The following is a 24,109-nucleotide window of genomic DNA, read 5'->3' as shown; positions in this document are numbered from 1 at the left end:
TGAAGTTATTGGTAGACAACCAAACCAGGGGACCAAATATCAAAGCACTTCCTAGCTGCATTTCTATGGCTGTTGACGTGTAACCCCACTGAAGTGAAACAGCACATCTTCCCCCAGTGAGATGGCCATTAGCGCTTGATCCAGCCAGCCAGCCAAAAACATTTTTTAGAAGAGAAAGGGAAATTGTTGGTGCACTGACCATATTACTACAAAAATACTTCTGCGTGTTACCTAAATCATATACCTTCCGTAGGTATGCAGCAATTGAAAGATGACTTCACCTTCCGCGTAGTACCCTGCCATTTCCAGCCAGCACCCCAAGCAAAAGCTTGCAGGGACGCGGCTGGTTGAGGTTAATACCTCATCGCGGGACCTCTTGCTCCAACCCTGTGCACGGTCTCCACACCGCCCGTTTACCACAGCTCCGGTTTCTCACTGCCTGTCTGCTGTTTTTGGGCAGTCACGTGCCTCAGTTTTGGATCCATGGTCTCTTTCCACTAAAATAAGTGGTGGCGGCTCACACATTGGCTGTAACTACCATCATAAATAAATAAAAGAGGGGGTGCTGATAATTATAATGAACGGTGGCACTCCTTGCCACGCCTTATTCTCAGCGAGCACCAGGCCCAGGCCAGCACAGCACACAGCCCTCTCAGACAGACCAAATGGGCCTCCAAAGCCTAGAAATGGCCCCTCGATCGCTCTTCAAGAAGCGGAACTGACGAGAGCTTTGCTCCCCGAGAAATGGCAGGGATGCGAGCTTTGCTGTGGGGTTTTGTCCCTCACACACCTGCTGGGGGCTATTTCCACCCCTCTGGGACTCCTTCCACCCAGGAGAGCCACCAGCTTGGGGTGGGGAACGAAAATAAGGCAAAGGGAAAAGAAAGTTTTATTTAAATAATATTTATTTATTTATTTATTTATTTATTTATTTATTTATTTATTTATTTATTTATTTTCCTGGGGACAGAGAAAGGCGCGGAACCCCCCCCGCCAGACCGGCCCCAAGATGTCGGCCCCCGCGGCCTACAGCTCCCAGCGGGCCCCGCGACGAGGAGCGCGCCGCGCCCCCGGACTACAACTCCCGGCGTGCCCGCGGCCCCGCCCGCCGCCGCCTTCCCGGCTCCGCGGTAAGCAAATAACCCCGGGGCGCCCAGCTGGGCCCGGCCGGCAGCGGCGGCAGCGGGCGGCGGAGCGGCCCCGGCCCGGCCCTGCACGGTCGGGCCCCGCGGGAGAACCGGGCCGGCCGCCGAGGCGGGGCGGAGCGGGGCGAAGGGAGCGGCGGCGGCGGCCGGGCCCCGAGCCCTGAGTCAGCCACCGGTGCCGGCAGCAGGGAGGGGCGGCGGGCGGCCGCCGGCCTGGGCACGGAGCCGGGCCCGGGGCCGCCTTTGTTGCGGCCGCCGCCCCGCGGGAGGTCAACGGCGGCTGCAGCTCCGCGCCGCCCGGCCGCGGCTCGAGGTGGGTGCGGGGGGAATCGTGTGCCCGGGGGGGGCACGGGGGAAAGGGGGACGGGGGAGAGGGGCCCGGCCGGGCGGGGCGGCTCGGCGCTGCCCCGAGGAGCGTGCGGCCAGAGCCGGTCCGGCTTACCCGGCGGAGCCCCTCGGAAATTCCCTGCAAGTAAACACCGCGAGCTCCGAAGGAGGAGCTTAGCCGCGGAGTGAAAGCGGAGAATTTTCTAGTATTGACACAATCCTGTGCGTGTGTGTGTGTGTGTGCACGCCTATAGGCGCTCGTGTGTTTGTGATGCCTCTTTGCCTGCTGGGTTACCAACTGTCTCCGTCTGTTCCCTGCTTTAGGAAAATACGTGCCCTAAGCTGCTGAAGTACACCAGGCTGGTTTCTTCTCATCACTGAAAGCACATCACACAGCTGAACAGAGAAGGAATGGATGCCGGCGTTGGGGTATAACAATAAGTGAAAGCAGCCACATTGCTTAAGCTTCTGTGACAGAAAGAAAACTTCACCTGCGGCTAGCAAGGCTCTGTCAAGGAGGCAAGTCAGTGTGTAAACTTTACAGAGACATCTATTAATTATTTAAAATTCTGTATAGACAGAACTCCTGTTGTTTTTCTCTCTCCTGTGAAAAATACTAAATTTGCAACCAACTTTTACACGTATCGCTAGTCAAAGCACAACCAGGAGGGAAAAACACTGCTTTAAAGAAATCTGAAGATGAGCGCCCACACACAAACTGCAGAGAAAGGGCAAAACACGACACTCCTGTGCCAGGAAAGCTATGTTTGCAGTGGGACAGATGAAGCAATCTTTGAGTGTGACGAGTGCAGGAGCCTACAGTGCCAGCGCTGTGAGGAAGAGCTACATCAGCCGGAAAGGTTACGGAACCACGAACGGACCCGTATAAAACCTGGCCATGTCCCTTACTGTGACTCCTGCAAAGGTGCCAATGGGAATATAATGCATGCCAGCATGACAGGGTCAAGACAGATAGCAGCGGTGAGGTGCCAGGTGTGTAAAATCAACCTCTGTGTGGAGTGTCAGAAGAGAACGCATGCTGGGGGGAACAGGAGGAAGCACCCTGTCACCGTGTACCATGCTGGCAAAGCCCAAGAGCAGGAAGAGGAGGAAGGGATGGATGAGGAGACCAAGAGAAGGAAGATGACAGAGAAAGTTGTGAGTTTCCTCTTGGTGGATGAAACTGAGGAGATTCAGGTAAGAACTGCTGTGGCCTGTTTGACAGGTGAGATCTTTAGTTTCTGCCTTAGTTTAACATATTACTGGGATGCATGATTGACACTTAAAGTGTAACTGACAGCAACAAATTTACAATAGGGACTCTTGGCAGTAAATAAGTGTCTCAGGCCAAAAAGACACAGTGCCTAAGACTGGTCTTGCTCACCAGTTCCTCAAAGGGCAGGTTCACTAAGACCTCTTGTGTGGCAAGAGCCTACTCCCAGAGGCTTGGTAAGTGAAGCTGGTGAAAGAATTGACTGTACTGAGACACACACAACCAAGATAAGAGCTCAGTATACAGGATGCTGATCATTCCTGAACAAAGCTGAACTGAGAGGATTGCAGTAGGTATCCTGCAAATGGGAGTGCTGGCTGCCAATCTCCTACCGTATGACCAGGAGTGGGCACTGTACCAAGCAGTGCTAATGGGAAGACTAAAGCCCCATGCTACCTTCCTTCACCACCAGTAAATCCATATGATTTTTTAGGAATAGGATAAAGTAGAAATAAGGGCTTTTTAAGGAATCGTGACTGTATGCCATCCAGGTCCTACAGACACCATGGTTATGCAGTGTTGCTAGTCACAGATATTGTTTCATGTTAGCCTTCTACCAAAATAGGGGGACATAGGCCATCAATTTGGGATAGGTCTGCTGGGAATAATGATAGAAATACTTGCAGACCAGGAACAGCGTCTCAGGAGACTTGATTTTAGAGTCTAGCATGCAGTACGTGCATTTATTTAACTTTTCTGCTGGCCTTTGTGATTGGTAAGCATAAGCACTTTACAAATGTAAAAATATTCTGTGTATACAAAAGCAGCAACATGTGAAAGTCACAAAGCAGATTAGTTATCCAACTAAAAACTTGGTTTCATCTTTGGGCTTCCAGTTTGCAGCTTTCATGTTAAACCTTATTCAGGAGATAGTGGAAGAAAATGTGTATCACAGGATGGCTCAATATCTGGTTGCCCTAATTTAACATATTCATGCTGCCAGTGGTAAAAAGAGTTGTACAGAGGCAAAAGGGGAGAAAGGATGATGGTGACTGTGAACTATCATCACAGTTTCAGGTGTGGTAGCAGTCCTAAATTTGTATGCTTCCCCTCAGCACACGTGTTGCCATGTAATGCATGGCAGATGCAACTATTGCTGTACGATGCAGGCTCTTCAATAATCTTCACCTGGCCACTAGAGCAAGCTCTGAAGTGTTTCAGAACATGGCTGTCCTAGAAGGCTATTCACAAGCCGTGCCTGCATGTGTTTGTACAGTTTTAAGTTATTTTTATACTCTAGAATCTGTAAGCCTTATTGGGGCAGACTTCTGGCTGCCTCTTGCAAGCAAGTGCATTACTATTTAAATATCATGGGCAATAAAGCCAGCTTCCTTATTGGGACTGCAGTGGTCCTTTATCAGATCATAACAATTTGATCTGAACACGGTTGGAAAAGCTCTCTGAAAATGATCTTTCCTCTTATTGAGAGCTTGAGTCAGAGTTCTTCCATCTCAAGTGATTTTTCTCTTCCTCATAGCTGACTACTTGCCTGACAACTCACAGCCAGTCTCAGAGCAGTTTGAGAGTTTTCAATTACAGTACGTTCTGGCAGCTGAAACTTAGAGTTCTTGCTATTATGGTGATATTTCTGCTAGTGAGCATGAGAACCTTTATTTAGAGAGCATTGTCAGATTATGAGCTCTCAAGACGTGTTCTGTAGCATCTTTTGCTCTTGATAAATACTGAACAGACAATGCAGCTATCAGAAAGATTTTAAGTCTTTTGTGCTCATCATTAGCAAAATGATGTCTGATTACTTAGGAAGAAATCTTTAGTTCCTTATTTAAACAGACTCATTGTCCAAAAAAATACCAAAGCAGTAATAACCTGAAATGCGAAGATTCAGGGTTTGAGGGTGTTTGGCTTTTTAAGCTTGAGCAGCCAGGAGAAGGCTCAATCAGAGTTAGAGAGTGCAGCTATCCTTAAGCGTCTGTTTTCTGACCTTTGGAACTTGAAGATTGTTATCTTGGTTAGGAAATCAGAGAGAAAACTGCTGAATTGCTGTCAGTGGCACATTCAGCCCTACCAATATTAAATGCTAGTCCTACAAAATTAGGCAGAACAGGTTATGCTGCTGAACAAAAGTTATGGATCAAGATGCTTGCTGATGTATACAGGCTTGCTGACGTCTGACTTGGAAGTAGTACAATGAGATGGGAATATGGGACAAAGATTTTTTTATTATCATGTGAAACTTGGAGTTGTTCAGCTCAAGTGGTTGTTGTGTGCCATCTCACCATTCCTGTTGGCTTCAGGAGCTGGTAGTTCTGAAGCTCAAGGATGTTCATAGTGTGTAAGCAACAGCAGCTAGCTTCAAATCCAGAAGCAGTGTGGCTTCATCCATAAGGAGCTGTGCCTCAGCAAATTAGTTTAGCTGAGAGGTGGAGATTCTTATCTTGGGCTCAGCACTGCAGTGTTACAGCTATGGTAATTCTGAAATCTTCATAATAGTCTTTATGCCATGTAGCACGGATGTGCTGGCCTGCTCAGAGCTAGCTTGGAGCTTTTTGCCCTTTGCAGACATAACCAACCATAAGCTCAAAAAGCGGAGGACTTAGGCTTGTTTCAGATTTGCTTGGAGTTGGGAAAGGTCCCATTTTAAGCCACCACTGGTACAGCAGTTGTTTGTAGAGAACCAACAGTAGCTTAAGCTCATCCCTGTGAAATGCAGGCTTCTGTGTGATGTTCATTGCAGCACTATATCTGAGCACCTCAAAAAGAGGTTGTTTCATATTAAGAAAATGCTGCTAAAGGTTAAATCCAAGCTCACACTTCAAGGCTGTGGAAGAAGCAGAGAGAGAGGTTGTTCCTCAGGGAGGTCCAACTGCTGCTGTCTCACATACCAAATAGCATGCTGTCTTGTGACTTAGTCCCCAGCCATCCTGACCTACTACTCCACAGATTTTTTTCCTTCACTTCTTCCAGGACTGAAAAAATAAAAATAAAAAATCTTGCTGGTGTTTTACAAGCTGGCATCACCTGAAGTTTAGACCCCATTCTAGGTCCTTTTTCTCAGGCTATGTTATAGTTTTACAATTTTTCTTTGCACATTAAACTTTTGCCTTGTCTATCACCTGTTATTGTTCTTGATAACAGCAGCATTTGTTTGTTAATTGGTTTTGATATATTTGTCTTAGTTGCTTATCTCTACTCAGAATGATGTTGCGGGGATTATTTCCTCAGCCAGTTGCTCTGGTCTTGTCAGTGCTGTCATTAATCTTCTACATCTCTTCTTTGCCGTGGTAGGCCAAAACTGTCTTCTTCTGTTATGTATGTAAATCCCCCAGCTGAATCTCCTGATCTTGTTCTGAGGAGGTGTCAGCTTTCCTTTCCTACCTCAAACCTGCTGAATTTCCAAAGAAGTACCATTGTACTATCACTAGTGCTGCCCCTTGCACGTGCAAGGCACTTCTCTTAGGAATTTAGAGAACAATTCATTGATCTCATTAAAATTGTCCTTTACTCTTGGATCTGTTAAGAAAAACATACCAAAACACACCAATGAATGCATGACTAGGGTTGGGATAGCTGGTTCGAGTCCTGATACTCTCTCACTCTCTCTCGAATTTTTCCACTGGTCTGTATCTGTCTTTGCATTTTCATGTACTTAATGTTTATTCAGTTTGTAAAACAGCAGCCATCTTTGCTTGGTTGTTACACAACCTTTGCAGTGGAGTGGAGAGGTATCCATCAGTTGTACGGTGACCTCTATTTACTCTTACTCCTGCGGTAGGGGAGAAATGCTTAACAAGGCATCACAATTTGATATTGTTATCTTGGGGACCAGATGTTGAGGGTTACCACAGGGTCAGAACTCCGCTTTAGTGGCATCAGTGGGTTCTATGATAACACTTTGTCAGAAGCTGTAATTGAGGACTGAGCACTTAGAATCTACACAAGGGGAGGAAGTCTTTCACTTACCCCAGCAGACAGGGAAAATGCTTGATAGTTACAAGTCTGTCTTCGAATTCACTGATATTTGACCAGAAACTTTCTCTGTCACAAGAAATTACCCATTCTCTGGGTTTCAAAGAAAAATAAAAATGAACTGACTTTGTAGCTTGTCTTACCAGGGAGACGGGAAGAAAATAAAGGTTGTTTTTTTTTTCTCTGAAGCTAGTCACTGTACAAAAATGAATGTCCCAAGCAGTATAATTTTATTTGGGAGAGGGAAGCATACATTTATTTCTGTGTCTCCACTGCGATACCCACTGTGATCTGTCTTTCTTTAGTTAGCAGGGCTTTTTTTTATTTTGCCAATAGACATCTCCATTTCCTAAGTCCAGCCCCATTCCTTGAGTTCTTTTTATTCCTGATAGCAGGATTAGATATCTAAAGGATTATTAAGCTCTTCCCCTCAGCCAGTACTGAGCAGGATCTATGTATATACTACTCCACAGCCAGTTGATGACTGAGACTGACCCACTGCCTTTGTTGAAATGTAGACCACTTGATGCAATAAGCAGCCTTTAACAGTGTTAACAGTCCACATATCCTCCTCTGTCACCTCTTTTTAAAAGTTACATGCATGGAGTGATAACTCTTCAGGAGCGGTAGCTGCTTTGCTTTTGTCACTTCTGCTGTAAGCCTGATGAAAGTGCTGTGGCTTTTTCTTTATTACCTGCTGACTTGAGCTTGGCCAAAGTCTAGGGATGAGAGAAGGGAGAGTCACTAGGAATGCTTTTTCTAATTAAATATTTCTGTGGGTCAATGCTAGCTAATGTATGTCTTCTAAGAGAAGATCACAATCTCTTAAATTTCATTGCTTGCCTCTGTAGTTTAAAAAAGAAAAAAAGGCATTTGTCTAACAAATAGTACTAGTTTCTATGACACTCTTGCTTGACTTGGTGTTGGGAGAATGTTTTTGTTTCATGCTTTTTCTTTTTTACTGCCTCCTGTGAATTTCTTGGGATTTTATTTCATATCCCTGTAGCCTGAAGAGTTGCAGCTGGTATATTTTCTATGGATATAAAGGAGGAAGAAGAAATGTTGAAACATCCAAGGTTTTTTTAGGTCAATGTGGTCTGTTGGATCAGAGTTTGTAATTTCTGTCCCTGAGTTCTGTTGCTGTACTGTTGATGAGTTTTCCTCCTCTTTGTGCTTCAGAGAGGTTTTCTTGCCAAAGTACTTTGCTATCTTACACTCCAGGACTATTTTTCTTACTACTTTGCTAGTTTTGAGTATTCTTCCCATCCTACTCTGTTACCGATTTTGCAGTTCCCTCTCCTGCAATTCAGTGCACTGGTTTTCTGTCCTTAGAATAAAGTAGCAGGACAACTATACTTGCATTTACCTTGAAGTCTCTGTTAGTTTTGAGGTGTTGCAAAAAGGAAGAGGGGAAAATGTAATTCTTCAGTTAGCAAACAGGTTAGGGAGGTGTCTAGTCTTCGGCTTTCAGCAATTCCATTCAGCTCAGTTGTCATCTACAAGGGTGGATTATCTGCTAATAAAAATATTTCAGTCAATATTGTCTCTTGGGTTAGGGAGGTCTCAAAGTAGATTACCTCCCATCCACCTATGTTGTGTTCCACCCCTCCCAGTGTATTCTGTCCTATAGCCTTTGAAATAGGGTCTATCCCCCTAGCTAGGGTTGATAAACAGGATTCAACTCTTATCTCTTTGTCTCTTTCCTGAAAGAGTTCTATAAATGATAGATGTGGGCTTCCCCTGTGGGGAGCCTCTATCCTTTGCTGCAGGGACCTCTTCCAGCCTGAATTAGTCTAGGATCGTACTGGAAACAGGGTTTGAGTCAAGATAGTCTAAGGCACTTCTCATGCCTCTACTGATGTTCACATCAGTAGATTCCCCACAGGGAGCCACCCAGTCCTTTTTCTCAGTTGGTAGCAAGAAGCATTTGGGAATATCAACAAAGGTTTCTCTGGGGCAGAAATGGGTTGTTTCCAGCAGCTTTTTTAATAGTGTGTCACACCTGAGTTTCTGGGATAAGCCAGCTGTGCTCCTTTGCATTCCCTTGGAGTTATGTCTGTGTACAGGGGCTGTGTACATTGTGATACAAAACATCAGATATTGTGGTGTTCTGGTTGTCAGACAAGTCTAGTGACTCATACATTTAATGATTAATATAATGATATCTTTATTTCTTGATTGCAGAAAATGTATTTTTGTTATTAAAAACACTCTGTTAAAATTAGGTTAAGCGAAGAGTAAGATTTCAAAGTACACCAACAAAAGTACCAACATAACTCACAATGACAGTGTAAGACTAACAAATGAAAGCACTCTGAGGAATCCTATGCCAAGCACTTTGGGTTTTTGTTTTCAGCTGTTGTCATCAGGGCACAGCTCTAGCTTTGTGCACCGCTTCCATGAATGCTAGCCAGCCTTAAAGGTTTCATGGATAGTTTTAAAAGAAGAAAACTGTGGTTAAAAAATGTCTGATTCACTTAATGTGTTTGTTTTGCCTGGAGGCGAAGTTAAGGTTGTATGAGTACAGCTCATTGGAAACTCCATTCTATTTTATGGGGTTTGTTTCTAAGCTTTTAATATGTTATTGTTTGAATAACATCGTTTCCAAGAAATTCATAGGCAGGAATGTCATTTTTATCAGTTCTTGTTTCTAGACTTTTCCTAAACAACTCTACTTTTAGTATGGCTTGGATCTAGGTAACTTGTTATGTTAGGTATGGTACATTTCAGAGTATGAGCGACGAGGAGGCTGGACATCTACATGCATTCCACAGCAGTGTGGTATGAGTTTTTGTGTCCTCTTTAGAGAGGACTATAGCTGTAAAGCTTTTAGTTCTTCCTGCTGAAAGCATCCACCTTCAGTTCAGCTCAACTCAAGTGGAATGACTGACTGTATGGAGGGGTGCGTGACAATTGCTAACAGAAAATGTAGTTTAAAATGGAAAATCAGGCTAGTCAGGATTCTAACCTACAGTGGAATAAAAACTATTTTTTCTAGATGAAATTCTTTTTCTGAGATCTATAACAAAAGTGTAAATGAGTTTCTGATACTAGAAATGACAAAATACTTCAGGGAAATAGAGGAGGAGCTGGAGAAATATGCCTCTTAGGGAAGATTCATTCTTAATCGTCACTGCTATGTGATTTAAGGAAGGTTTCATATCTGCCCTTTGCTGTTCATGTCAGAGATGTGGAGCTTTTGGACAGCATGGGAGCGTACAAGGCGAAACGTGAATCCTTTGCATGTGCAGCAGAAGGCGGTACCAAAAAAACTGCTTTAGGGATGGGGGGGAAGAAACAGGGCAGGAGCCCCAAGTGGTTTAGTGCTTCAGCACACTTATTACTCCCAGCCTGTCTTTAACTGTCTTAAACTTGGTTGAGGGAGGTAAATTTGGCTACTGATAGGGGGGTTGTTGTGGATGGTTCTTTGAGTGTGTCATCCCTGTGCTCAGCAGCAGTTAAAGAAGATAAATGCACAAGAACAAGGAACACTTCACAAGCTACAACCATCCTCAACAAAAGGAAGGTTTGTCAACCTGGGAAGCTCAGCCTGGGACAAATTCAGCTGCAGTGGAATTTGTATGAGCTGACTCCTGTTTCTCACTTGTGGGAATGTGCTGCAGAGCTACCCTTATCCCTGTGTTCCCTGTTGTCCTTTGTATCTTTTGCCAATACTGCCGCAGCCCCTTGCAGATGCTCTCCCAAACTGATACCAGAATATGAAGCAGTGCTGCTTAAACGACCTTAGTTATTAGCTGCCCTGCCTACACTTGGGCAACTGTTTGATACTTCCTTGCACTGTCAAGAGTGCATAACCGGAGTGATTAGGTCTGATCAGGCACTTACTTTGACAAAGAGTCTGCTGCTACCCTTATGGTAAGAAGTTTGGGAGGCAGTAAAATAAAGAAAAAAACAATCTGGAGAAAAAAAATCATTTTCCTTTTTGTTTACATACGTGCAACATCATTATGTAATCAGTGGCTGCTATCCCCTGAACCAAGAACTTGCTTTCACCTCCAGAGGCACTAACTGAAACAGTCTATCATCTAAACCACCTTCCTGACAACAAACTGATAATCACAGCTACCAGAAAGGCAGACCCTTTCTTGTGCACATAGATCTTGAGTGTGTCTTGATGGTCTCCCACAAACGATTCTGTTGAAAGCATTCTGATTTCTATATTTCCTGTTTTTCTCCGCACTGTGAGGCTGCCTTGAATGCTTTGAGCCTGTGAGTAGGTACCGCAGCCCCACAGTCCCCAGCCTTTCTTTCTGAGCACTGTTCCCAACCACAGCCCGGTGCACTGGCTATTTATTTTCCTTCCAAGTCTGGATGCTGCTGATAGATTTGACCAGTGAGACTGGATGAGCCTTAAACTAATTTACTGATCTAAGAATAAACTTGTTCGAAGAAATCATTTGCTACCTCATGGCCTCTCTGGATCTTGTATCCTGAGACCTGCCAGCGGTGTTTGCTGGGGAGCAGAGGGCAAATAGCCAAGCTGCCTCGAGCCGCTGAGGGGCAGGCGAAAGGGAAAGGAAGCCCCCTTCCTTTTGGCTTCAGGGATTTTGCAAGGAGGGGATCATGGTGGAGGGAGTGGATTTAATTCTTCTCAAAAAGTGTCTGTCCTATTTTTCTCTGTCACATAACGTCTGGGATAAAAGCTTGTTGGGAGACAGAAAACCAACTGATAAGCAACCGTAACCAGAAGCGTGAAACCTTTGATAGCCAAGGCTGTATTCTGCAAGGAAAGCAAGATAGGCTCTCATGCAGAGCCCTACCCTGTTGCATTGCTTGGTATCTGTTCCCTGTTGCTCTCGGATCTGAACAGAAAATGCCCTATTCTCTATCCTAAATAGCACGATGCTTGTCACTTAATCTATGTGAAGCCAAAGAAAGGTGATCTGCTGAAGGTTGTTACTGTCTTTTGGCTGTGTGTGTTTGTTTTGGGGGCGAAGTTGTTTTTGTTGTTGTGTGCGGTGTTTTTTTGTTCTTTAAATGAAAGCACGATACAATAAATTATGAAATGAATCGTTGAGGTTGTTGTGGCACTTCTGTAAAAGACAGTTTGACCTTCTTCAGTCGCCTGACTTCAGCGCATAACTTGGCTACTTGCATTTTCTTCTCTGTCCCCTGAGGTGCGCCAGGACAGGCTGTGTCTGACTGCATCCATCCCACATCAAGGGGCACCACTGCTGGAGAGAGGAGCCTTTCTCTGAGCAAACACGTGCTCAGACTCTGTGCATGATGCAAGTTAAGGTGACAAAAGCACTCACCTGTTTTGCACTTGAGTTCAGAGACTTGCCAGGGAGACCAATGCTACGGAGAGTGTCTGCCACACTCCAAGTGGCTATTCTGGCAGACATGAGAGTAGGGTTTTGCTCTCTTCTCTAAAAGAGATTGCCTCTGTGAATTGGGTAACATTATAGAAGAGATTTCACTGGACAGATAATCATAGTGAGGTATCGCTTCCAAAAACAGCTATGTGATGGACCAGCCTGCATCCCATTGATGTGTATGTATTAGAAAGCTGCTCTCTAATATTTTGATTTGGACTTCTTGGTGCTTCAAAAACTTAATGCAAAATCTGAACAGGAAATTATCGCTCTCATTAATCTTATGAATCCTGAAACCAGCTGTGTTCTGAGTTGTCTACTCCAGTTGCATAGTTATAATACTATTTTTTTCTTTTTCCTCAAGGTAAGGAATGAGGAAGAATTTATCAAGAAACTGGACTGCAGTCCTGACCAGCATCTAAAGGTGGTGTCCATCTTTGGGAACACGGGGGATGGCAAGTCTCACACCCTTAACCACACTTTCTTCTATGGCCGAGAAGTCTTCAAGACATCTCCAGCACAAGAGTCCTGCACAGTCGGAGTCTGGGCAGCGTATGACCCTGTCCGTAAAGTGGTGGTGATCGACACAGAGGGCCTCCTGGGGGCCACTGTGAACCTCAGCCAGAGAACGCGGCTGCTGCTGAAGGTCCTGGCCATCTCTGACCTTGTCATCTACCGTACTCGTGCTGACAGGCTCCACAACGATCTCTTCAAATTCCTTGGTGATGCCTCGGAGGCTTATTTAAAACATTTCACTAAGGAACTAAAAGCTACTACAGCCCGATGCGGCCTAGATGTTCCTCTGTCAACTTTGGGTCCAGGTGTCATCATCTTCCACGAGACTGTGTACACCAAGCTACTGGGCTCTGGTAAGTAGGCAGTAAAAACTGCTCACTGATGTGTAACTGCTGTCTACAGGTTATCAGGCTGCACTGAATATTCAGTGTTCTTCGCTGTTGTGTAAAAGATGTGGTTTGAGTTTTGCTCTCGCTTGTTCCAGTCTGTGAGCCAGGCTGCGGAAGGAGCGGAGCATTCCCTGATGGTGGTCTGACTACTCTAGATCAGCTGGAACGATCCTTTCAGCCAGCTGAGTGTTGGCACTGAGTGGTCACCATGGGAGTTGTGCCAGCCTTAGGGAGGATCACTGTACAGGATGATGAGTATGGGCGATATGGTAGACGAAGGTGAAAACTGAGACACCCTGGGATTTTGGCAGGGGTATAGAGAGTCTTGTTGCAAAAAAAGAGAGGGGGGAGGAGGCGAGAAGCAAAGCAAAACAAACCAAAAACAGAAACAGAATATATGTAGAAACTAGGAAGAGCAAGAATAGCGAAATTGGTGAACATCAATACTCACAGTACCCTCAACCTATTCTTCTAATTTCTGCAGACCCAAGATTGATCTGAGGCTGGTGTGAGGTTGGGACTGAGACTGCGGTGGCACAGGGCTGACACTGCTTTTCTCTGCACCCAGGTTTGATGCAGACAAAGCAGCAGGCCTGGCACAGTATTACTGCCATCACTTTCAGTGTTCTTTGCCAACGCTTTTAACTTGGCTCATGTCATACTGGATTATGCATATTTAAATTGTGTGGTTTATTTGCACATCTGAGTGAAATGCACTGTCCTATGGAAGTCAAGGCAAATTTTGGTTTTGGCTATACAGGATGTAAATTTCTTTCCTGGCTCTGTTTTTTCCATGCTTCAAAAGGCATGATGAAATCTTCCTTCATTCTGTCAGATTCTTTGATGAGCAAAAGCCCTAATGAATGGACTGCCATAAGTAAGATTCAGTCCTGCCCTCTGTGTAATACCACAGTAGCACCCTGTTGGCCCATATTTTCATTTTTTGCCTTTCTAATGGGTGAGATCTTGAGCTAATAGAACTTGGCATTCTTTATGCTGTTTATTAGAGTGCCTTCTTAATTACTTTTAACTTACCTGCTGTGACAGTTCCTTTTCTTCCATAGCAATTTGCTGATTAGCAGTGGAGAGTTTCCTATAGCTGTTGAAATTTGCTATTTCAGCAAGTCAGATTGTGACCCACAATGATACTGGCACCTCTGTGCAAAGTCAGGGTAGTAAAAAAAAAAAAAAAAAATCTGTTTTATGATTCCTTCTGATCATGGTATGAATAGGGAAGAAACCTTTTAGCACGTGGATTTGCATCAAATTGCAATCACCCTTCTTGGGAGGTAATTGTGAGATGGTTGTATTTGTGTAGTTTTAGGGCAGGGAAGAAGAGGCCTGTGTTATTCTGAAATGTACGTGAAATTCTGAAATGTACGTGGCCAGATAAGTGCTTCGCTTTGTACAAGGCGTTAACAGATTCAGTCTTCCTTGCTACAGAGCTGGCATGCAGAGTAAGCAGCCCATGTAAGGTTTGTGTCCTCCACTTATCAGGTGCTAGGACAACTATACCAAGTTCTGGTCTGGTGAGAAGAGCTAGCTAGTGTGTTGACATGGAGTTGCCTTATGTTATAAATTGTTTTTATATTTCCAACCCTACATGTTTCCACTTTACCTGCGGATTTGCAGTCTCTACAAAACTTGGTATTAGGATCTAAAGCTGCATTACAAAAAAAACCCCACAGACTGCTCTTGGAAAAAGTTTTTATTTCCTTGCTTGTGAAATGTAATGATAGCTGCATTTTGGATGTAGTAGAAGAATTAAGAAAACTAGCACAGAGTGGCATATGAAAGCAGTGTGCAATTTAAATATTATTTTAAACCATCAGTTGTTTATATACTTCCTGATACTCTTACATACAGATCATCCTTCAGAGGTTCCTGAGAAGCTCATTCAGGATCGCTTTCGGAAGCTAAGCTGTTTTCCTGAGGCTTTCAGCTCAATCCACTACAAGGGAACAAGGACATACAATCCTCCAACAGATTTCTCTGGACTTAGGCGAGCTGTGGAGCAGCAGCTGGAGAACAATACAACTCGGTCACCTAGACAGCCTGGGGTTATCTACAAAGCACTAAAGGTAAGTCCTCTGGTTTGGAGATCAGTTCAGTACAATCTGTTACTAGCAACTATCAATTCTGGCTAATTAAGCCGGAGCAAGTGAACCAGTGACACAGAATTGCAGATATATGGAAATAAAGTAAGTTTTGGCAAAGACAATGGTTTCGTGTAACAACTAGGTAAGCTGGATAACTTTTACTTTAAAAAAGCAGACAAAAAAAACAACCTTAACAGATATTGCAAGGTCAAGAAAAGCTGAAGAGCAAAACAGAACAAAAAAAAGTGAGTTGGGAAGAAACTGACTGGGGAAGAAAAAATAACGAATGTTGCGAGTGGTGAGCACTTGATGACGGTGATTTACAAACAGGAGGCCCCTCAGTGCAAGGGGAGGGAATGCAAAAGACTTGGAGGGAGTTAATGGTTGGCAAACCTGGCATTGAGCATAGTGTAGCCGAAGGGCTATGAGGTGAAAAGGAGGAAAGAGATGTGTTGGTAGCTAGGGAAGCAGATGGGATAAAGCCAAATGATGTATCATTTCAGAGGTGCAGCATCAGATCAGAAGGCTGATGAAAAGGAATTGGAGGAGAGAGCAGCTGGTGATTTATTTATTTTTTTAAGGTTCACCTCGCCAGAATGTCAGAGGGATTTTCAGGTCTTAAAAATTTGCAGTCCATCCTCAGAGTTTCTACGCATTGCTTACCACTACCTGATTAGCAGCATGTTTTCATTGGCCTGGAAAAACATCTGCCTCACCACGGGAGCAGGAAGTAGGGGCTTATTTGCAGAAGGTGGCAGTGTTAGCAGCCTTTCTTGATGTTGGTCACAGCCACTGGAATCGAGGACTCCAGCTGCTCTGTATTTCGGGTAACTGAAGCCCAGAAGAAGGTGTCAGGGTAGCGGGTACACAGTTCCTTGCACTGGGAGCAGACAGGTAGCATGGGAGAAACAGCTGGAATGGTTAATTCAGGTTTACTTGATTACTGTGGTAAGTGTGTAGAAATTAAGGAAGTTTCAGATACAGCTACCACTATACATCAGCTCACGTCCAGTAAGGTGGTTGCTGTGTTCAGATCACTACTGAATACAAACATTTCAGCTTCTCTTGCTGGGAACTTACCGCTTGCTAGGCACCTTTGTCTATCCCATGTGACTTCTGAATCCATTGGCCAGTATCAGTCAAGCTTGAAAGATATCTTAAAGATAATTTCCTTGGAGCTCTGTGAAATCAGATTTTTTTGTAGACATCTTTAACTGAGAGAAGCTGTGGTGAGAGATATCTGTATGTGTGTGCATATGCACTGTCAATCCCTGTCAGACAGCAGATGTGTTTCCTCCCCCTGCCTGTCCTGGAAGGGAAAAGGGAGGAGGAGACAAAGGTAGTAATTATAGTTAGTTCAACTGCAGGAAGAGTTTCAGATAGACCTCATGCCTTCAAAGATCTCCGTCAAAAAAAAGTGCTTTGTTTCAGTGGTTACCAATCTAATTGTTTCTACCATAACACCCCCAAAAACTGAAAAAGTTAAGTGTGCCAGGGTTAAGGGCTGAATTAATCTAAGAACAGATGCTTCCAAGAAAGGGAACAAAACCCTTTGTCTCAGGCTTGCAGTTTCACCAGCGTAGAGAAGAACAATTGTTCACACAGCCAGAGGAACGCTCGGCAGCACTTCCTGAATGAGGGGCAAAGAATGTGTCCTTGTGTACTGTGTGAAATGGCTCTTCAACTCTCCTTCTAGAGGTTTCCAGAATACAAGCCTCTCTTAGCTAAGGTGGCAATGGACATAAACTGAAACACAGGGTTTCATCTGAACATCAGGAAACCTCACATTTTCACTGTGAGGGTGACTGAGCACAGGTTGCCTAAAGAGATTCAACCACCTGTTTCTGCTGTAAAATTCAAGGCAGGGGCAGGAGGAGAGGAGAAAAGTAAGTGTCTTACAAGCATTCAGGTCATTTCCATACAAGTGCAAGATTGTCTCTCTTGCTTAGTTTCTAATCTTTGTCTTGGTTTCCAGGTTTGCAAGACACTGTTAGCTGTGTGCCCTCTTTCTGCCTCTGATTCCAGAAGAGGAACCCATGCTTTTGCTTGGAAAAGCTTTCATAAAATGTCTGCGTTGCTCTAATTCATTCTTTTCTGTTTCCCAGGCTCTAAGTGACCGGTTTAGTGGGGAGATCCCTGATGACCAGATGGCTCACAGCTCTTTCTTTCCAGATGAATATTTCACATGTTCCTCTGTGTGCCTCAGTTGTGGGTAAGTAGATGAGAAATGTACCCTCATCTTTCTAGAAGTTAGTGCTGCTCTGGTCTACAGCAGTAAAACGAAGTTTTTGTGATGTCTTGACACCTGACATCTATCATCAGGTAGTACTTCCAGGCAGAATTTTCTTGAAATTAGACTCCTAAGTGGAATTGGAAGGCTGTTATTGTCATGTCCCAGCTAGATATGTGGCCTTTGCCCACTCTATTTTTGTGTACTGCTGCGAATCTGTTCTGCCCATATCCTTTCCCTGGATGGTTCATGAATAACTTGGCTGAGAATTGCAGACAGGGCTAGAAGAAGGGAATGTCTAAGGAAACCCCCTGAAGTCTTTTATGATGATATCTACCTGCTGTTTTTATTACATAAACAATACTAAAGCACATGTTATGGGCCTGGACTGTGCCCTGTGAGTAGTTCCAAGAAGACCCCCAGGTGTGATTAGAGCTTGGTTTGTAGCTCTGTGGGAAGAGTCCAGAGATTGAGCCTGCAAGTGCTCTGAGTCTGTAAAGTACTATAGCAGCAGGATGTTAGGGCTGATTATGCTTCTGCAAACATTCTCTCCCAAATATGCTGTAGTGCTATGTTCATGCTCTTTCATGTTTGTTAGAAAATTCCTACCAGCTTCTTGGAAAGGCTGCACTGTTAACGTTGTTCTGGCAAATTTCCAAGCTTGGTTAGTCCTACTTAAAATTTTCTGTGAAATTTAAATTGGCTACAGTGATCACTTCCTACACTGAGTTGTTTTGTAGTGCTGCTTTGTGCTATGAAACAGCTGCTACGACTCTTTCCAAAGAGCCTGCCTTTCAGTAATAGGTGACATCATTGCTTTATGTACAGTTGTTGGGGTTAGAACGCCTACACAAATGCAAGATAGTAACATAAATGAACTCTTAGTGACATCTGTCCCATATCTAACAGTACCAGCTCATGGCTTGCTTTTGCATACTCAGGTGTGGCTGTAAGAAGAGCATGAATCATGCGAAGGAAGGAGTCCCTCATGAGTCCAAAAGTCGATGCAGATATTCTCACCAGTATGATAACAGAGTCTATACTTGCAAGGTGAGTAGAGACACACAAGGACAAGATCCGAAGAGTGAAGAAGGAAAGGATGGCCCAATGAATGAGGGATATCACAGGCATGTGCCTGTTTTGTTGCTTTTTTTCCAAATGGGAGAGGTGCTCTAGCCTTTGCAAGAAAAATTAATCCCTGTTGAACTTATAGTTTTTGATTGGAGATGTCCTCTCCACTACGGGCTGTGTGTCACTTGCTAGCTAAATTGTGAGCTCAGCTGTTCTAAACTTGGCTGATGTTGACTTTCTACATCTACACACTGGATGCAGTTACTCTCTGTACTTGCCTATGCCTATTGCTTGATATTAGCTGATTTTTCTACGGGGTGTGTGCAGGAGACAGGAACATTTTCAGCCACTGTCATGGTATTCAGTATGGTAGAAATATTTACCAGATGTAATTATTGGTAGTGGTTTCTTTATTTGGTTTTGATGAGTGGCTTCTTTGCTGTGGAGACCACTGTATGCCAATTGCATGCTTTATGTCACCAAACAGCTGTGAGACCTGGAGCCTGGGATTCCAAAGAATGTGTTTTTAATTGATCCTTTATGTTATTGTGTTATAGGCCTGTTATGAACGAGGGATGGAGGTCAGTGTGGTGCCAAAAACCTCTGCTTCCACTGACTCCCCTTGGCTGGGCCTTGCCAAATACGCTTGGTCAGGGTGAGTACTGCAGCTAAGATCTTTGTTCTGTTCTCTATTGCTTCTAGTGTTCTGGACTTCCAGCATCTCGCTGAGGCAACCTGTCTTCCTTTAATCCTCTCTTGCAGATACGTGATTGAGTGCCCCAACTGTGGGGTGGTGTACCGCAGCCGACAGTACTGGTTTGGCAACCAAGATCCTGTGAACACTGTGGTGAGGACAGAAATTGAGCATGTCTGGCCAGGGGTAAGTCTGGTTGCTGGATAGTCCTTGTGTATGTGTGCATCCACACAAGAGGGTCAATTATTCTGGACATTGATGGAGAAAATGGGTTGACTTTGATTCGAGCAGGTCCCCTGTCTGCTGTTTAAAAGAACTTTTGCAAGGGCTTTTGGTCATCTTTTGGCTTTCTTAAACTGGCAATTCAGCCATTTCATGAAATCTTTGTGTGAATATTACACCACTGAAAGCTACCCCTGTGTTTCAAAGTAGGGCTGGTGAAATCTACCAGTTTAACAAGTTTAACAAAGAGCAGTGGGGTTGCAGAACAATCTGCTTTTGAAAAATCAGGTTTTCCTGTTTTTATTCTCAAATGAATGCCCGTTTTATTTCAGACTGATGGATTTCTGAAAGACAACAACAATGCAGCCCAGCGTTTGTTGGATGGCATGAATTTCATGGCGCAATCAGTATCTGAACTTAGCCTGGGACCCACAAAAGCTGTGACCTCCTGGTTGACGGACCAGATCGCCCCAGCTTACTGGAGACCCAACTCTCAGATCCTGGTAAATAGCTGCTACTGTACTTCCATACTGAGAGAAAAGCTTTGCATAGCTAAAAATCTTTCCTCACCCTTTAAGTAATATAGGATTTTGCAGACTCTAAATGCTTCTTGTTTTATTGCAGCAAGCCCTTCTCCTACAATTTTGACAAAACTGCATGGTTTTCAGCTTTTCCCATTCTTGACTTAGAGTAAGAATGAACAGAGACTCTGCCCAGCCCTGCCAAATAGACTCTTCCCTCCCTACTTCTTGTTACCTCTTCTCCCAGCAGTAGCACCACTGAAAATCCTGGTTTCCATGAACTTGCTCTTAGAAGCAAAGAATCTACATCTTATGTCTGGTTTCTGTGGTTGATAGTAGTATTTTTATAGGTACAGAGATTTAACTCTGGTTTCATACCAGATGCCAGAATCTAGACCCAGCAATTGAACTAGAAAAGAATTCCATATGTCTTGCTGGAAACAGATACTTCTTTAGGGAAAGCAGCCTTCTGAAATCTTAAACCCCACCAAGACCAAATACCCACCATTCAGTCCTGCATGGTGTGGCTGTAATTACTGGTGATTGGGACTGAAGGGATCACAGCAATCCATTGGCCTAACCCCCGTATTTGTGTATAGTTATATACACACCTTCCTGAGTCACTTCCTTGGGGTGAAGGTATGGGGGTGGTATCACCCAAGTCTCAGGTGTAACTATAGTTTTCACAATCTCAGTCTGAGTGATGCCAGCCTGGAATTCTGCTCTATTTTTCTGCTATGAGACCATTAAGGAAGATCGAGCTAACAGTTTTTCTTTCTACGTTGTCCTGATCAGAGTTGTAATAAGTGCAACACGCCTTTTAAAGATAATGACACTAAACATCACTGCCGGGCCTGTGGAGAGGGCTTCTGTGATGGCTGTTCTTCCAAGACCCGTCCTGTGCCTGAGCGAGGCTGGGGACCAGCACCAGTGCGCGTGTGTGACAACTGCTATGAAAACAGGGGCATCCAGTTAGGTAATTTCGAGTTGACTGTGACAGAATTATCCCTGGGTAATAGGCTGAAGTCTTTGTCCTTGGCTTCTGGATCGCAACCATTCCCATTGGGTGTAGACAGCAATGTTCAAGTTGGGCTTCGGTTTAGAGTTTTTTTTCTAGTGACGCTCAAGAGCTTGATATTTTTTGGCAGGAAGATTGCAATGAGCTGACAGATATCTGACTCCCTCATAGGATTATTTTCTAATTGGATCTCTACTTTTTTTCCCAACGCCTGTTGGTGGTGTGGAGCTGGCATCAGAGCAGGGATGCTGCTGTTACAGCAACCTTTGTTTTGTCCTTTATTTCTGAAATGAAGTGAAAACCCTGCAATTGCAGATTGGGGATGTGGGAGATAAAGGCTGAGGAGAGGTCCCAATCTGTCTTTTGGGTTTGCTGCTTTTGGGTTTTTGCTAATGCAAAAGAATAAATTTGGCAGAAATTGTACTGGAAATAGGTGTTGAGTCCTTAACTCTTGTGTCATGCAGATGTGGCTGAGCTGCCTTCAGACGAAGAAGGGGGGACGCTTATTGCCAGGAAGGTGGGGGAAGCTGTACAGAACACTCTTGGAGCAGTGGTGACAGCCATGGACATTCCCTTAGGTGAGCTGTGCTCTCTTTTGATGATTTGTCTAGAGGTGTTTTTGATTTCACAGGGCAGAACTTCTGACTGAACTTCAAGAGGTGGTATGACAGACTGTTAACTCCACTATGATGCCACTTGAGAGTTCTAGAGCCCCCTGCAGCTGATGTTTCCTCTTGATTTTCAGCATGCTATTTTTGCACTCCATATTTTCAACCTGTTCCTCAAACTTGTGTGCACCAAACTGCAAGTAGTTTGTGCTGCCTTGATGCATCACCTCAGTGACCTACCAGTTGAAGTTCCCTCAGGACTGGCTGATTAGAAAGCATTTTGTCAGGCTTGGTTTTCTCCCAGAGATGCTGAGTGCATTTGAGTATGTTCATGGAGACTGCTGGCACTTAGTACTTCTGCAAGGAAGGGCTGAGAATCTGAAGCTGTCCAATTTGGTTTTGATGGAAAATGATCAGTAATGTCATCTTTAATGGTGAGCTTAGTACAGGAAAGGTTGCTGCTCTTTCATGTGCTGGGTAGTAGTTCAGGTATGTCAGCAAACGCTTTGCGTCTGAATCTTCTGTTGTTGGAGCTGAACTCCTCATTGCTCAGATCATTGTTTTGTTGCTTTGCTTACAGTCTGTCCCACCATCACCTCTGTGGGCTGTTTGTTGCCCAACTTAATGAAAGGAAGAATAAATCTCTTCCTCAGTTCAGTGTTCCTGAATGTTTGGCTTGGTGACTGTGTTTTCTTGGCCACAGCTGAAACTGAAGGTAGGGAAGAGCAACTGTCTCATCATACTCACCTTCTGGAAGAGTATGCGTAAGGGAAGATGCCCCAATTTAAACAATCTGTTCCTTTGACGAGAGGCGGAATGTGGGAGAAAGCCATTACCCGTTTCATCCATTCTGTCAGTCTGTTACACTGAAGTATTGTCAGAAGGTTGTCTTCCCCTTAATGGCAGTGTTACGGCTTGCAGTGTGTGAGGCCTTCCACCTTTGGAGGAATTTTGAAGGAATGTAGACGTTCTTGACATGCTCATTTTCACAAATTTTCTTCTCCATCTTTCTCCCCCTGCCCCATCACTTCCCCCATAGGTCTGGTAAAAGATGCTGCCCGACCTGCGTACTGGGTACCAGACCATGAAATCCTGCACTGCCACAACTGCCGGAAGGAATTCAGCATCAAGCTCTCCAAACACCACTGTCGGGCCTGTGGCCAGGGATTCTGTGACGAGTGCTCACATGACCGCAGAGCGGTTCCTTCTCGTGGATGGGATCACCCAGTCCGAGTTTGCTTTAACTGCAATAAAAAGCCTGGTGACCTTTAACCCCAGGCTCTTCTCCAAATCTTTGCAATTCCTTATGTTCTCAGGGTTACAAATGAAAATATCTGGTCTCCCTTTCACCTCTTAACCTGTTGCAGCCAGAGTGCATGTTTCCAGTTTCTGGCCTCCTCTCGTGTTATATCCATCTTGGAACGCTGGGAATGAGCTTAAGTTCAGCCTTGAGGTTTTAATTTCAAATTAACTGGAGAAGGGAGGGAACTCCCTTGTAAATGAGTGAACCAAAATTCGGTGTATTTTATTCCAATTTAAGTATATATATATCTATATATATATATCTATGTATAATTCAGTATATTAAGAATGCAGGTGGCTAGTGAAGCATTGAGTATTCCTAGTTCAAATGATGGATAGTGGTGTTCTTTGCTATGTTGGATCAGACTTACGGCCTTCTGATTCTTCTTTTGGAATGTCTCGCTGATCACGATGTCCTGTGAGGAAGGTTTGGACTCTGTGCTGCCAGGAAACCACAGGCCTCTCCAGTGTCGGTTATATGAATTACACCTGGTAATTCGAGCAGCCCTGCATCTGGAGGTGCCATACTTCTGGCCATGGAAGATTAAACTCAGATTCTTTAGCAAGTTTGTTTGAACTGTGATATGAACAGTGGTCTTGCAGTGCAAGAGGTATTAAGTTGAAATAACCCCCCTGGGAGAGACCAGTAGAGTTTTTAAAGGTAAAGCAAATCATGGCACAAGGCAAAGCATTCCGAGTTTGCCATTTCAAGTTCAATACCAGATCAAAAGGTAACAACAGGGTCTTCATCTCCCTGGCAATGTTCTCATGTACTCAGGTTTTTTTCAGCTTCCTTTGCCAGCTTGTTGCAATTAAAAGTTTTGTCCAGAGCAGAACAAGAGGACAAGTTATGTAGGCAATTCTGAGATAAGTTTGAGTTGCTTGGGTTGTGATGACTTTTCTTTTCTCCCACTTTTTAAGTGATCCCTGAGTGTATGGAGCCTCTGTGTTCTCAGACGTGGTTGCATAGAAACTGCACAGATTTGACGTATCTTTTTTTTTCTAATAATAAGAACTTTCAAATCCACCTGGAAAATGGGAACCTTTCTTCTTTGCTCCTAGCAACTGGCATTCACTGGACTTCATCCTTTTATTAAAGGACTGCATTGAATTCATTGAATTTTTTTTTTTATCATCAAAACCACCACTTAACCTAACTAATACTGCCTTGTACTGTGGACTTGTGGTTCCAGTTGTAAGAAGAGACCATTGTGGATTGAACTGCCTAAAATTCTCCCTTGTTGGCTTACATAGACAAGAATTCTTCCACAACAGGAGACTTGTCTCCTCTTGGAGTTTGATGCAATGTCCTGAAACTGTGGTATTTTTTTCCCCAGCTTATTAAATGTGCTCTTGTGTAGATGGGTGCCCAAGACCCTGTTTTAGGACTGTATTATTAAATTAACTACTATAAAAGACTTTATCTTCTGA

At 44.2% G+C, this 24,109-nt stretch overlaps 1 protein-coding gene across 6 annotated transcripts; it reads left to right on the top strand.

Annotated features, from left to right (window-relative positions):
- Positions 1–989: 989 nt before the first annotated feature.
- Positions 990–24,109, top strand: ZFYVE1 (zinc finger FYVE-type containing 1). 6 transcript variants are annotated; one of them, XM_080595999.1, is made up of 13 exons: positions 990–1,130; positions 1,797–2,669; positions 12,373–12,877; positions 14,780–14,994; positions 17,118–17,224; positions 18,184–18,292; positions 18,871–18,968; positions 19,076–19,193; positions 19,562–19,732; positions 20,546–20,726; positions 21,233–21,346; positions 21,957–22,091; positions 22,416–24,109. In XM_080595999.1, the coding sequence occupies exons 2-13, from the start codon at positions 2,172–2,174 to the stop codon at positions 22,646–22,648; spliced, it is 2,484 nt and encodes an 827-aa protein (XP_080452125.1). In that variant the 5' UTR covers positions 990–1,130; positions 1,797–2,171; the 3' UTR covers positions 22,649–24,109. The 6 variants fall into 6 exon arrangements, with proteins under 6 accessions (XP_080452125.1, XP_080452128.1, XP_080452124.1 ...); XM_080595998.1 differs by lacking the exon at positions 990–1,130 and adding an exon at positions 1,165–1,458; XM_080596000.1 differs by lacking the exons at positions 990–1,130; positions 21,957–22,091 and adding an exon at positions 1,168–1,458.

Source organism: Anser brachyrhynchus (genome assembly GCF_964034855.1).
Source record: "Anser brachyrhynchus genome assembly, chromosome: 5".
NCBI lineage: Eukaryota > Metazoa > Chordata > Aves > Anseriformes > Anatidae > Anser > Anser brachyrhynchus.
The sequence above is the reverse complement of the archived record's forward strand: the minus strand, read 5'-3'. Positions and strand labels throughout refer to the sequence as shown.

Bases quoted from the DNA above. Each gene is read 5' to 3' on its own strand.
- ZFYVE1 (XM_080595999.1), top strand. From the start codon at position 2,172: ATGAGCGCCCACACACAAACTGCAGAGAAAGGGCAAAACACGACACTC. The intron at 19,733-20,545 runs GTAAATAGCTGC...TGTCCTGATCAG, and splicing joins GACCCAACTCTCAGATCCTG to AGTTGTAATAAGTGCAACAC. The intron at 20,727-21,232 runs GTAATTTCGAGT...TGTGTCATGCAG, and splicing joins AAACAGGGGCATCCAGTTAG to ATGTGGCTGAGCTGCCTTCA.